General features: G+C 44.9%; 1 protein-coding gene across 4 annotated transcripts in view; it reads right to left on the bottom strand.

Annotated features, from left to right (window-relative positions):
- acsbg2 (acyl-CoA synthetase bubblegum family member 2) overlaps positions 1–15,145 on the bottom strand; it is a 72,715-nt gene that overhangs the window by 32,021 nt on the left and 25,549 nt on the right. For all 4 annotated transcript variants that reach the window (XM_073068573.1, XM_073068577.1, XM_073068575.1 and 1 more), the window contains one exon: positions 13,883–14,004. In XM_073068573.1, the coding sequence (XP_072924674.1) occupies positions 13,883–14,004 (122 nt within the window). The remainder of the gene's footprint in view (positions 1–13,882; positions 14,005–15,145) is intronic.

The raw sequence follows: 15,145 nt of genomic DNA, 5'->3' as shown, positions 1-15,145 counted from the left end.
ATATTAATTTATTTCTATCAAGCATTGATCACCAGGTACTTACATACCAACTAACGCGAGGGATTTTTAAATCTATTTTGACACCAAGGTTCAGTCAAATGCAACGACCAAATAAAATGCAAGCTGCGTAGCCAACAGTCATGAGGAAAGTGGTGGTGACAGAGCATGTGGGAGGACCATTACTCTCTTCTCTTGTTGACCCCCACATCGCCACATAGAGTCAGAGAGCCATGCAGTGCTACCTCACACAAACTGGCCCACCAACGCATCTAACCGCTGCCTAGTCCCATTAACCCACACCTGGACCACTGCCCTCCATAATCCTCCATTTAGGTATGGAGGGCTGTGGTTTAGGTGGGACTGGGCAGAATAATAGCTCTGCTTTTTACTTGTCTAAACTTTGTTTAAATTAGTGGTCACCAACCTTTTTAAGCCCAAGATCCCCTACCTCGGCCTTAGTGAAAGGCAAGATCGACTTACTAAATCGTTTAGAGAAAATACAGCTCAGATTATACTTCCAACTTGAGGCCCTTTATTTGGGCTAATTGTATTTTAATTACATAAAATGCTTTTGTCAAACTTTCAAATTAATTTAACCAAGAAAACACAGTAACTAGCATATCAAACAGGCCACAGCGGCATTGAGCTCATCCAATAACGCCTTGAATAAGTGGTGCTGAAGCACTTTTGTTTGACCACCAGTGTCATTACATGAGAAAAGTCCACGACCTTCCCAGCCAAAGCCTGCTGATGAATCACACAGTGATAATCCAGGGAGTCGGGAAAATCAGGGTCATTATGGCACAGTGCTATAAAAACCTACGCACACACTGCGCATTGCTGGGGCCCCGTCATTAGTAATTGACCTCAGTTTAGTAATGAGGATGTCATTTTCATGGACATTTTTTTTAACTAATTGTAAATATCCTCACCTCTTGTTCTCTCCTTCAAGTGCAAAAGAGTGAGGAAGTCCTTTTTTATAAAATCCTGGAAAACCATTCTGACATATACAACAAGCTGAGCTGTTTGCAGTACATCCAGGGATTCATCAAACTGTCGTGAAAAATATTCACAGAGTGACAAGTCCCTTAACACTTGTTGATCCACGTCCTTTGAGCAGTATGTTTGCTGGGCCTTCAACCCCGATTTCAGCTCCTCAACTTTCCTGGTATTGGTAAACTTACTGAGACACTAGTATAAGTTTCAGGGGTACGCAAGCTAATGACACCACTGATTTTGTTTCCCATTTCTTGTAGATTTGGGGAATGTTGGAATTTAAAAGGGGAGAAGTGTTGTAATGTGAGCATCATAAAGGTAAGTTAATGCCAACTAGGATCATGGTAATCTAGCAATACTCCCACTACGGAAACTGTTTGTAAAGAGAGATTGTTTCCAGGGCTACGGGGTCTTCCTTCCGGTCTTTTCTGCCCGATGCGAGTAGTGAAAACCTCTGTATGCAAATATCGTTTTACCATCCTAGATAAAGTTGTTCCTTTTGGGCATGAAGTTGTCAAGTGGTCCTTTTTCAAAGTAGAAGTTACTACTTTTGATTTGCATCAAAAGGTTATCAGGCATAATGTATTTGTGTATTTATTTTTCTTTTTTTTTTCGGGATCTACTGGGAAAGTCTCAAAGATCGACTGGTTGGCAACCACTAGTTTAAATGTTGATATGAACCCACGTCCTCCATTTCTGCTGGCAGATCATTCCACACTTTCACCATCCTCTCAGTAATGTCCTCCTTGTGTTCCCTGTAAACATTTCACCTTTCACCCTCAATCCATGACCTCTAGTTGTAGAGCCACACAGACCTCAGTGGGAAAAGCCTGCTGGCATTTAAAAGCCAGCCAGAATATGATCCCTTTATTCTCACTCTTTGTTTTCTGCCAACCAGCCAATGCTCCACCCACGCTAGTAACTTCCCTGTAATTCCATGGGTTCCTATCTCGTAAAGCAGCCTCATGTGCGGCACCTTGTGCAGGATACCCTGAAGGTTAACCTCCAGGTTGAGTCAGTGGTGAAAAAGGGGAATGCAACGTTGGCATCCATTTCTAGAGGTATAGAATATAAGAGCAGGGATGTGATGTTGAGGCTCTATAAGGCACTCGTGAGACAATACTTATTTTAGAAAGGATATACTGACAGTGGAAAGGGTCCAGAGAAGAGTCAAAAAGAATGAATCCAGGAATGAAAGGGTTACCGTATCAGGAACGTCTGGCATCTCTTGGGCTGTACTTCCTGGAGTTCAGGAGATCGAGGGGGGAATCTCAGTAGAAACATTCCGAATGTTAAAAGGCCTGAACAGATTAGATATGGCAGTGTTATTTCCCACGGTACGGGAGTTTAGCACAAGAGCCCACAACTTCAGGAATGAAGGACGTCCATTTAGAACAGAGATGCAGAGAAATTACTTTAGGCAGAGGGTGGTAAATCTGTGGAATCTGTTGCCACGAGCGGCTGTGGAGTCCAAGTCATTGGGTGCATTTAAGGCAGAGATAGATAGGTTCTTGATTAGTCAGGGCATCAAAGGGTATGGGGTAAAGGCAGGGGACTGGGGTTGACTGGAAGAATTGGATCAGCCCATGATTGGATGGTGAAGCAGACTTGATGGGCCGAATGGCCTACTTCTGCTCCTATATCTTACAGTCTATCTATACCCCTATACCTCTATCAAATCTCCCCTCATTTTCTTGCTCTCTGGGGAATAGAGTCCTATGTCAAGGGTCCAACCCGGAGCATCTCTGCTGTCGGGGTAGAGATTCAACAACCTGCCATTATCTCTGCTCAAATGACAGGAATGACACTACAGGAGATTCCATTAAGGCCACAGGACATAGGAACAGAACTAGGCCTTGCAGCCTTTCAAATCTGCTCTGCCATTCAATGATGGCCAATTTACTATCCATCCAAACCCCATTCTCCTGCTTTCTCCCTGCAACCTTTGATGTCCTTCCAGTCAAGGACCTATCAAACATACAGTATCAAACAACTTCCCCTCCACAGCCATCCATCCTCAGCAATGGATTCAACAGATTCACCACACCCTAGCTAAAGAAATTCCTCCTCACCTCTTTTCTAAAGGGACTTCCTTCTACTCAGACTGTGCCATCTGGCCCTAGATTCCCCCACTATAGGTAACATCCACTCCACATCCACTTTATCGAGGCATTTCAGTTTTTGATAGTTTCCAATAAGATACCCTCTCATTCTTCTAAACTCCAGCACGTACAGGCCCAGAGCCATCAAACGCTCCTCAAAAGTTAACCCTTTCACTGCCATACCATTCTCATGAACCTATTCTAGACCCTCTCCAAAATCAGCACATTTCTTAGATAAGGGGCCCAAAACTGCTCCCAATACTCCAAAGCAGTTTGACCAATACCTTACAAAGCCCCAGCATTACATCTTTGCTTTTATATTCTAAAGACTCCTCAAGAAATGCCGAGCAAGTGACAGCAGTCGTGTGGCTGAAACTGCTTCTCGCAGTGCCAGCAGCTGGAGCCCAGCCCTAATCCGGGGTTTTGCTTGTGTGGATTTTGCACATTCTCACTGAGGCCTGGTAGGTTTCCAACAGTTTCTCCCCACATCCCAAAGAAATGCGATCGCTAGGTTAATCCAGGACGTCTTCAAAGAGCGAGACCCCAAAAAGGAGGCACCCATCATTAAGGAACCCCGTCACCCAGGTCACACCTCGCTCTCGTTGTTACCGTCAGGAAGGAGGTACAGAATCCTGAAGGCCCACACTCAGTGATTCAGGAACAGCTTCTTCCCCTCTGCCACCCGATTCCTAAATGGACATTCAACCGATGAACACTAGCTCGTGGCTTTTTTAAAACTTTGTTTTTGCACTACATTTTCTTTCTTTCTTTTTTTGATCTTTTTAAAAAGTGTGTATACAAAGAGGAGGAGAGTATCTCCGGTATCTATGTCAATAACAGTACATACAGAAGGTAAAATAAACAATCAGAATCACACATAGTGTTGATCTACAAAGTATAAATTTGATATAGAATGTATAATTCTCCTCTTATCAATTTATGAAGAAAGAAAGGACTATTAGAAATTTTTATATAAAAGAAAAGAGAAAAAAAAACACTATTCTAAACAGAAATAAAAGGACTGGGCAGTCCATCCTGAGAGAAAAACCAAGAGAAGAGAGACTCTCTGATCAGATCCAAGGTTCTGAAAAAATGGCTGGAAGAGAATCAGTACAAAAATCAGATCATATGAAAATATTGAATAAAAGGTCACCAGATTTGTTCAAAGAGGAAAGCCAATAAAAGGCGGTAGGAGGGTTGGGGCCTTCCATTTAAGTAAAGTGGCTTTCCTAGCCAATAAAGTTGAAAAGTCTATGGTCCGCTGAGCGGAAGCAGGAGTATATCCTGCTTCCGATGGAATAATCCCAAAAATAGCCGTAAATAAGTTTGGTTAAACCACTCCAAAAAGCATCAATAGATACAATTTATAAATGGTTATTGAATTTATGAATCAATGGAGTAAAATTTTTCATCTGGTAAATACTTCATCTATTTGTGCCCGTCATTCCTTGATGCATTTCAGGGTAGTGCATCGGGCATATATGTCAAAGGATAAATTAGCCTGTATTTTTCCCAATATTAACCCTATTTGTGATAGATGTAATACTCAGGCGGCCACTTTAACTCACACGTTTTGGTCTTACATAAAGTTGGAGAATTTTTGAAAAGATGTTTTTAAAACCTTATCAAAAGTGCTGGATCTGGACTTGCACTACACTGTCATTTCAACCATAACTGCTGGTACAGTACACAGTAAAAACGAAACAACGTTCCTCCAGGACCATGGTGTTACACGAAACAACACAAAACTACACTAGACTACGTGAAACAACACAAAACTACACTAGACTATGTGAAACAACACAAAACTACACTAGACTACGTGAGACAACACAAAACTACACTAGACTACGTGAAACAACACAAAACTACACTAGACTATGTGAAACAACACAAAACTACACTAGACTATGTGAAACAACACAAAACTACATTAGTCTTCAGACCTACACAGGACTACATAAAGCGCACAAAACCGTGCAAGACAGTACAATAGTTAATAAACAAGACAATAGGCACAGTAAAGGGTAAATTACAATATAAAAATAAATGATATAAATGTAAATGTAAACAATGTTTTAGCAGGAATTGAGAAAGAAATAAGCAAAAATTGCAAAGGGAGTGGAGTGGTGGTTCTCTCTCTCTCGATTCTGAGTATTGAGGAGTGTGATAGCTTGGGGGAAGAAACTGTTACACAGTCTGGTCGTGAGAGCCCGAATGCTTTGGTGCCTTTTCCCAGATGGCAGGAGGGAGAAGAGTTTGTATGAGGGGTGCGTGGGGTCCTTCATAACGCTGTTTGCCTTGCGGATCTGTAATGGCGGGAAGAGAGACCCTGGATGATCCCTTCAGCTGACCTCACTATCCGCTGCAGGGTCTTACGATCCGAGATGGACGATTGGAGACACATCGATGGGAGTGTATGGAGAATGAAACAGGATTAGTGTAAACCTCCCCTCGGTGATCGGTGTAGGCTCAGGGGCTGGAGGGCTGCTTGAACACAGTGCAGCCACACAAGTTAAATTTCAGTCGTTTACACTGTGCGTCTAAAAGGACCTTCCTCTGTTCTGCTAAATGCCAAGTGACCATTTTAATGAGGATGTTGGATTGCTGGATAATGGAACTGTGTAGGACTGCTCTGTGCTTATGGAAAGGGGGCCAAAGGCCTGTAGATTATCACTGTAGTCACCCCATCAGATCCCACTGCTTTGCCCTGGGAGCAGAGCCATGGCACAGCTGCTAGTCCTGCAGACCTGGCAGCTACGTCCCAAAGTGTCGAAACTGGCCAAAGTTGTCAGTTAGCACGAGGCCACTCAGCAAAGTGACACAGAGTGACGGCTCCCAGCGAGTCCACAAATTCTAGCGGCGGTTACCAGTTTGGTCCCCAGAACCGTTCCACTCCACCCAGCTCTACACCAGTGATGCACCATCAATAACTCTCTGAGACGTGAGGCGAGATATCGGGCAGCAATTGACCACCATGCTACATCCTGGAGACTGAGAGGCCGGGCTCAGGCCCCAATCGCCTTTATACCGGGGTCAGTGGGAGGAGCCACAGGAGCAGTCGGGGGGGGCGTGTCCAGACAGGTATATGTGGTTCACCACAACCGTACATCCACCAGCAAATGTCAAAGAACTGGATGCCTGCACTGGAATTTCAAAACTCCAGTTAAACTTGCTCTTCACAAGGAATTGACATTTAAATTGCTCAATCAGTCATGCCTTCAGCTTCCCCATTACTGCAGGAAGTTAGCAGCTTGCAAATTGTTTCTGCAGATCTAGCTGCCCACGACAAAGCCTACTCACATTCAGGCACCCCAAGGTAGATTGACGGTCACTACACTCCCCGTTCCCCTTACTCAAACATTTCAAAAGGTTAAGAGTAGATTCCTTCAACCAAAATATTTGCATTTAAGCCGTTTAACAAGAACTCTTCAAAACGTCTATTCTTCTGTGAGACAAACAGTGTTTTGTCTGTGTTTGACTTTACATTTCTGCAAAGTCATTGGGGCCACATCATATCTAAGGCTGTCTGAACCAATCGATACGGACTCCACACTTAACTCTGACGGGTGAGATGAGGGGCTGGTTTTCCAATCCAGGCAGCTGAGAAGAAGCAGTTTTCCTGCACGGAGGCACATGACAGGGAACCCCAGTTACAAGCCTGGCTTCACCTTGCTGCCCAAGATTGTGCAGTAATGAGGCCGCAGTTTCATTCCCAGCTGCTGTCAGAGAGGCCGAGAGAGGAGTCAAAGTAAACAACTTTCAAAGCCGCACAAAATCCCCATCGATTGGGATAGAGTCCTGGCAAAGCAGTTAGCGATCCTTGATTGCCCAGGTACAGCAAATTAAAAAAATCAATTAAGTAATTGATTACTAGAGGACACAGGTTTAAGGTGCTGGGGAGTAGGTACAGAGGAGATGTCAGGGCTAAGTTTTTTACTCAGAGAGTGGTGAGTGCTTGGAACAAGGATGTGACTAAACATATTGATGAAGAAAGAGTAGATGTAGTGTATATAGATTTCAGCAAGGCATTTGATAAGGTACCCCATGCAAGACTTATTGAGAAAGTAAGGAGGCATGGGACATTGGGACAAGGGGTACATTGCTTAGTGGATCCAGAACTGGCTTGCCCACAGAAGAAAAAGAGTTGTTGTTAAAGTTAAAGCCTGTCCCGAGCCTTATAGGCTCATCAGACCGGTGCTTATGCTGGTTTCCGTGGTGTGAAGCGACTGAGAGTGTGAGACTTCCCACCCCCCCCCCCCCCCACCCGGATAGGACACCAGTCTATTGCGAGGTTAACCCCCAGCATTTTGCCGGTACCCATTTTCAGCTGGGCGGACTGGAGCAATGTGTGGTTAAGTGCCTTGCTCAAGGACACAACACGCTGCCTCGGCTGGGGCTCAAACTCACGACCTTCAGATCGCTGGTCCAACGCCTTAACCACTTGGCCACCCACCACACACAAAGAGTGATTGCAGACGGGTCATATTCTGCATGGAGGTCGGTGACCAGTGGTGTGCCTCGGTGATCTGTTTTGGGACCCTTACTCTTTGTGATTTTTATAAATGACCTGGATGAGGAATTGGAGGGATAGGTTAGTAGGTATGCTGATGACACAAAGGTTGGAGGTGTTGTGGATAGTGTGGAGGGTTATCAGAGGTTACAGCGGGACACTGACAGGATGCAAAACTGGTCTGAGAAGTGGCAGATGCAGTTCAACCCAGATAAGTGTAAAGTGGTTCATTTTGGTAGGTCAATATGATGGCAGAATATAGTATTAATGGTAAGACTCTTGGCAGTGTGGAGGATCAGAGGGATCTTGGGGTCCGAGTCCATAGGACGCTCAAAGCAGCTGCACAGGTTGACTCTGTGGTTAAGAAGGCACACAGTGTATTGGCCTTCATCAATTGTGGAATTGAATTTAGGAGCCGAGAGGTAATGTTGCAGCTATATAGGACCCTGGTCAGACCCACTTGGAGTACTGTGCTCAGTTCTGGTCGCCTCACTACAGGAAAGATGTGGAAGCTATAGAAAGGGTGCAGAGGAGATTTACAAGGATGTTGCCTGGATTGGGGGGCATGCCTTATGAGAATAGGTTGAGTGAACTCAGCCTTTTCTCCTTGGAGTGACGAAGGATGAGAGGTGACCTGATAGATGTGTACAAGATGATGAGAGGCATTGACCATGTGGATAGTCAGAGGCATTTTCCCAGGGCTGAAATGGTTGCCACAAGAGGACACAGGTTTAAGGTGCTGGGGAGTAGGTACAGAGTAGATGTCAGGGGTAAGATTTTTACTCAGAGTGGTGAGTGCATGGAATGGGCTGCTGGCAATGGTGGTGAAGGTGGATACGATAGGGTCTTTTAAGAGACTTTTGGATAGGTACATGGAGCTTAGAAAAATAGAGGGGTATGGGGAAGTCTAGTAATCTCTAAGGAGAACTTTGTGGGCTGAAGGGTCTGTATTGTGCTGTAAGTTTTCTATATTTCTATGTTTCTAATCTTAACTACATGCCTTCCAAAGTGTTTAATGTTGTCCTGCTGGAAATTCCAAAATGGTTGTGTTGCTATGAAGGAGTCACATTTCTATTCAAAATAGAGCCTTCAGTTTATAGCAGACTTTTGACCTCTAGGAAATGGGGGTGTAAAATGGAAAGGAAAATGTCATTTTATTGTACTTGCTTTCTCCAAGCACATTTACAAGCAAGAACAACATGTTTATGAATTTCATTGCCGACTTCCTGGCCCGTGAACTCTAGGGACTTCAGGGTCCAGAAATTCTTGGTTACTTGCATCAGGGGTGGAGTATGGAAGTTGACATGAACAGATTTTAATTTCTGAAGCAAAACTGTATATATATGCTATACTGTTTGCTTGGCAAATGAGGGTGAGACAGCTTCTAACCCCGCTGGTTCCTAACCACTATCTTCCAATGTAGTTATCAAAATCTGGAAAGTATATTGTGCCATCAGAATCTGGTTTAATATCACTGGCATATGTCATGAAATTTGTTAATTTTGTGGCAACAGTAAATTGCAATACATCATAATAGAGAAAAAACTGAATTACAGTAAATATATATATAAAAAAGTTATATAAGTAGTGCAAAAACAGAAATAAAAAAGTAGTGAGGTAGGGTTCATGGGTTCAATGTCCATTTAGGAATTGGATGGCAGAAGGGAAGAAGCTGTTCCTGAATCGCTGAACGTGTGCCTTCAGGCTTCTGTACCTCCTACCTGACGAACAACGAGAAGAGGTCATCAAAGGTGCCACATGTGGTATTCAGCCCACGTGTTTCAGTAATGCCCAACACCGCAGCTGAACAGCTGTAACAAGCGCCCTGCAATTCCCTGGACGGATGTTGGAGTTAATGAGAGGCGGAGAGGTGGGATAGGCAGGATGGAAGAAAGGGCACGTCCGATTGGAATGTCAGATGAGGCTTGGGGAATGGTAAGAGTACTGGTTTGGAGATCAAACTGGGGCATAATCAAGGGGAAAAGGAGAAGGATGCCGAGTGGGTTCTGTTGGTGAGACAGCAGAACCTTGTTGGGGCGATGGAAGGTAAACACAATCATTTACTGGAGCTTGGCTTAGTCCAGTCTAACAGAATGAAAATGAACTTTTTCTGGGAGAGATCAGTGATAGACACAGACACAGAAACAAGTCAGTTTCCCCAGTTGTGCTCCAAATGCAGGGTTCCGAGGGAAACAGTATCATTGAAAGACATCTCATGTTGCGGGATAAAGCTTAATCCACTTTCTAGCACTAGGCAGTTACGGCAAGGACTAGATAAGTCTGCGGACCTGTTTCTGTGCTGTAGTTCTCTATGTCTCTATGACACAAAAATAGCTGAGAGATGGTCTATTTGCCAAGTTTCTTAGTTGAGAAGGGGTGGGTGGTTGTCAGCAAAGGTGAATCTTTTAGGTCAAGTCAACCCATCCCGTACTCTGCCACTGCAAAGCCCGTCTCACAAGCCTTCAGACCACCACACTGCTGCCAGTTCCCACCAATACCTTCTAACTACCTGTCTGGTCCCGAAAGACCCATCTGTCAATCAGACTGTTTGTAAGCAAGAAGCCCACTTAAAATAATACTCCCTAACTTCCAGGGATTCCCGAGTTCACAAGAGCACCCTTGTTACTATTTCAATACCAAACCCACACCCAGGCTAAAATTCACTTCATTGGGCACACCTATACACTGGCTTATTGATGCAAATATCTAATCAACCAATCATGAGACAGCAAATCAATACATAAGAACATGCAGACAAAGTCAAGCGGTTCACTGTAGTTCACACTGAACTTCAGAATGGGGAAGGAATGTGATCTAATTGCCTTTGACTGTGGAATGATTATTAATGCCAGACCAGGTTTGAGTACCTCAGAAACGGCTGATCTCCCGAGGTCTTCGCGTAGAACACTCACTGGTGTTGACAGAGCATGATGTGGAAAGCTAAAGTGAGAGGCAGTTCTATGGGCAAAAACTGCTTTTTGATGAAAAAGGTCAGAGGAGAACGGCCAGACTGGTTCAAGCTGACAGGAAGGCAACAGTAACTCAAATAACCACACGCTACAACAGTGGTGTGCAGAGGAGCATCTCTGAATGGACAACACGTGAACCTTGAAGCGGATGGGCTACAGCACACTCAGTGGCCAGTTTATTAGGTGCAGAAGGCACCGAATGAGGACGTATATTGATTACAACTGAAAGCATTGAATTAATTATCGGAAGTCCTCCCTGCTCATGATGTGTAGTGATCCTGTACCAGACAAGTGCAGTGCATGGTTGTATAGCTGGAACACGTGCTACTTCATTGCTCCAGCAACCGGGGTTCAGTCCTGACCCCCCGTGCTATCTGTGCGGAGTCTGCACGCTCTCCCGCTGACTGCATGGGTTTCTCCCCACATTTCCAATGAGGAGGGGAGAAAGTGCCCCTCATTCACCTCAGGACCAGTCTATAGGACAGTGCCCAGGGTTGGGAGAAGTATACAGGGCAGAGAACAACAATATTGTGTTGTACCAGACAGATAATTTCCTATAAAAAATACCAAAACAGCAACACAATGTTGGGCTGCTGGCAACCTTATTGTCTCTTAACTCCTCTCTTCCTTTGCCTCTTTTACCTTCGCCCTGTCCTGACAACCCTCCCTCCACCCTACTAGCTGCACAGCCGACCCTCGTTTTTTGACAGCTGGCTCAGTGACTCACTCACAGGGTTCCTCTCAAGAGCCTCACAGGCAACATTGCTCCCGGTGAGGTTAGTCGCCTGTTACTTTTCTGCAGTCAGTTCTCCACACTGGCTGCAGAACCTTGGGTATTTGCTGGCCCAAGACCTGACCAGTCAGATGGCTGAGTTGGGGAACATCTCTGTGAGTACAGGCCCTCCCCCTAGCTGTGTTCTTTCACCCCCCATCCCAGTCTCACTTTATACAAATGTCTGCACCTCCCAGACAAATCCCTAAAGTTTGCGGATGACCCAACTGTAGTTGGTCTCATCTGTGATGATGATGGGGTCTGCTATCAGAGAGGTAGTCTGTCTTGCAGCATGGAGCACTCGAAGCAACTTGAAGCTTATTGCCATGAAGACAGTGGAAATGAGGATCGACTTCTGCCGGCAACCCCCTACTGCCCCCCCCCCCCGGAAATTAATGGTCAGGCTGTGCCTGTGGGTAAGTCATTCAAATTCCTGGGACTTCTATGACAGATACAATGAAGAGGGACAAGCGCGTCACACTCATCACTGGGAAAGCCCAGCAGAGATTGTTCTCCCGACGCCAGCAAAAGAAACGTAACATCTCAGGGCGTATTTTCACTCAGCCATCACGGAGAGTGCTTGTGACCTCCTCCATTTTCCCGGCGCCTCCTCCACCTCCAAGTCCAGTTCGCAGTGAGTGGCCCACTCAGTGGAGATTGCTGGCTGTCAGCTACCAACATTAAAAGGCCTGCTCATCACCGGAGCTGAAAAAATGGCTGCTGACTCCTAGCAGTCACCTATTCACCAAATTGCCACCAGGGACACTACAAGTCCATCACCACCAGGACTACAGGTCACCTCCCAACCCCCCTTTCCTGTAACTATCCAGTTTCTCAACAAAACTCACTCAGGTGTAATGCCCTGACTGTCCCTGCGCAACGCCTCTTAAATGGTCTTCCTTGCTCCCCTTGTTCTGTTGGTGATTACTGAGTCTGGTCATAGGTTGACATTTATTTAAGTCTGATTATTGGCATGTGACCATTCTAATTGTGGATTGCTCGTGGTTGTTTGCACTGTTCTCCTGTAACTGTTGGTTGCTGTCGTGTTGTCTGTTCCCATATTGCCCTGTGTTTATGCTTGGCACCGAACCACAATTAGTTCTGGTACGTTTCTCGGTCTGGCAATAAAGCGATTCTGATCCTAATCCCATGACCCTTTTGTAAGTCAGGGTTCTTCTCTTCAAAACGATGAGTGTCTCAGTTAAACTGGGAGCAGTGCCAGAAATGATTACAGATTGATTACAACTATGAGCGCTATTTGTGCTTAAAATTCCCAGCCCAGAGCTCCTGATCAGAGCAAAGACCCTTTCCAGCCCTGGTAAAATCTAGCCTTAAAGCTCGATTCAGCCACTCGCTCTGCATTGCCAGTAATGCAGCCTTCCCCCCCCCCCACCCCCCCACACACTTCGATGCAGCCTCTCCAAACACATCCACCGTTGCAGCCCTCATTCTAAACGTAATTCTGTATTCAATAAAGTAAAAGCACATTGATCCATTTTCCTCTTCACTTAACCTATCTTAACCTTTAGAGACGCAGTCCTCACCACAACTCTCGTTCCTACTCGCTTCTGAATCACCAGTAAAATTTCACCACAGTTCACTCGTCTCGGGTGCTGTTACTCATGCAGCTCGGTTGATATAGCAACCCTCCCTCGGCATCATCAGCAAACAAGGCCAATCCGTCTGAGGCGCTGCAGTGCAAATTCCACCCACCACCTGTGACTCAAGAGTTGAGAGCCTCACCGCAGAACTAACATTACATTTTCCAGTTATCAATCAGCTCCTCTGAAAGAGGCAACATGTTGGCGAAGATTTGAGAAAGAAGCAAGCCTGAGGAGCAGAAAGGGAAATGACATGATGGCATGATCCAGTGTACAGAAATAAGTACCGTAATGTCTAGTGTAAATGTGGTTCCCTTGCCTTTGGTTATTTTGGAAAACACTTCTTTGATTTAAAACGCTTTGTTCCCCTAAAAGCGTTATATCATTCATGCAAAAAAATACTAATTAATAATACACTACTATGGTTTATAAATTGATTGCTACAAGTAAAATATCAATCTTGAAAAATGAGCATCAAATTCTACCAAGCTCAATTCCATTAACTATCACTTCCCTCTTCAAAACTACCTCAAGACTTAAACACAAAGTACACTGCAGATGCTGTGGTCAAATCAACACGTACAAACAAGCTGGATGAACTCAGCGGGTTGGGCAGCATCCGTGGAAATGAGCAGTCGACGTTTCGGGCCGAGACATCGACTGCCCATTTCAACGGATGCTGCCCGAGCTGCTGAGTTCGTCCAGCTTGTTTGTACCCCAAGACCTAGTTAGACAAGGTGATCGTCCCTCTTCTTGGGAACCAGTGATTTTGGAAGCACCACTGCAAGTTTGAAGAAACTAGAAATCAAGGCTCCAACTCATCCAATTCAAAAGGTGAAAAATAATCAAGGTCTTTTGGAAACACGTTTCCCTGATAAATTCCACGCAGCCAGGTTATAAAATGCCCCACAGAGAAGGAACAGACTTACCATTGTTCTCAGGCACTTCCTTTTTTGACGAAGCCATTTCACTCGGGACTCCAGCAGCAGATTCCAGATCAGTGGGTGCTGTCTGCCCTGTGTTGTTCAGCATAAGTTCAGAGGGTGGTGTACTGTAACAGGTCAGAGGAAAAATAAGTCGGTTTCTTGGTGAAACACAGATACACAATTTCAATTCCTTTAAATTATTGCCAAACGGGGCTTAATTGTTCCATTTCCCTGAAAACACTGAGCAACTCGAGCTTGCTTTAGGAATCATTGCTCTCCTATCCCACTTGAGTCACCTTTGAGTCATAGCCCTGGGTTACATTAGCACTCTGGGGAGAGAGGTGGCTGGGCTGCCAGTCCAGTCCAACATGTTTCTGAACCCGCTATTGAAACGCGACTCCGTATTGTTATGTATGTGGCCTGGTTACACGACAATGCTATTAATTAAAACGCTGGAGACGGGAGCTAAGTTTCATGGTTCTTTACTAACAGAAACCAAACTCGGCACACACGTACAGATCAATACACGCCTAATAGCGCATCATCAATACGTGCCCAATAGTGCATGCAACAACGTGTTACTAAAACATAAAGCAGTCCCACATTATACAGTAGACTATATGGTACAGTCCTCCCCTTTTATTTTAATAGCGTATCAACTGGTTTTTTACTGGGGCACTACGCTAAACAAATGTTTACCCTTAACATACAAATGCCTACCAATTGTTTACTTAGTAACTTAATAATATCGAATTATAACAAAGTAACGTAATAATATCAAATTATAACAAGCCCCTTTTTTTTCACTTTTTGTCTCAGACTCATTTATAACTCAAGTCTCGGGGGGGGGGTTCTACTCTGCCTTTTCGGGTAACATCTGGTCTGAAACGTTTACTTTAGGGACTGAGTCTCCACAGATACATCAGGTGGGTCCTCAGCACTGATGACAGGGTTATCTGTAGATGAAGGTGATGTGGTCACATCAGGAGTGTTTGCTTCTATGTCCAGGGAGTCCGGGCAAGGTGTTGTTGTGTTTTCCACCTGAGCATCCAGGATTTGGTCCACATGACGTCTCCATACGTTCTCTCCCATCTGAACTCTATACATCAGTGGCCCATCTACGGCGGATATTATACCCGGCTGCCACTTTTCACGTGCAAGAACTGACTGTCCCACACTGAAGCTCCGTGTTGACTTAGCATTCAAGTGTTTGAACTGTCTGTTCTCCACATCATGCCGTACATCTGGTCTGAGAGGATCCATGCG

The sequence above is a fragment of the Hemitrygon akajei genome, chromosome 16, assembly GCF_048418815.1.
Source record: "Hemitrygon akajei chromosome 16, sHemAka1.3, whole genome shotgun sequence".
Classification (NCBI taxonomy): domain Eukaryota; kingdom Metazoa; phylum Chordata; class Chondrichthyes; order Myliobatiformes; family Dasyatidae; genus Hemitrygon; species Hemitrygon akajei.
Note: the sequence above shows the minus strand (reverse complement) of the source record. Positions and strands in the feature narration are given on the sequence as shown.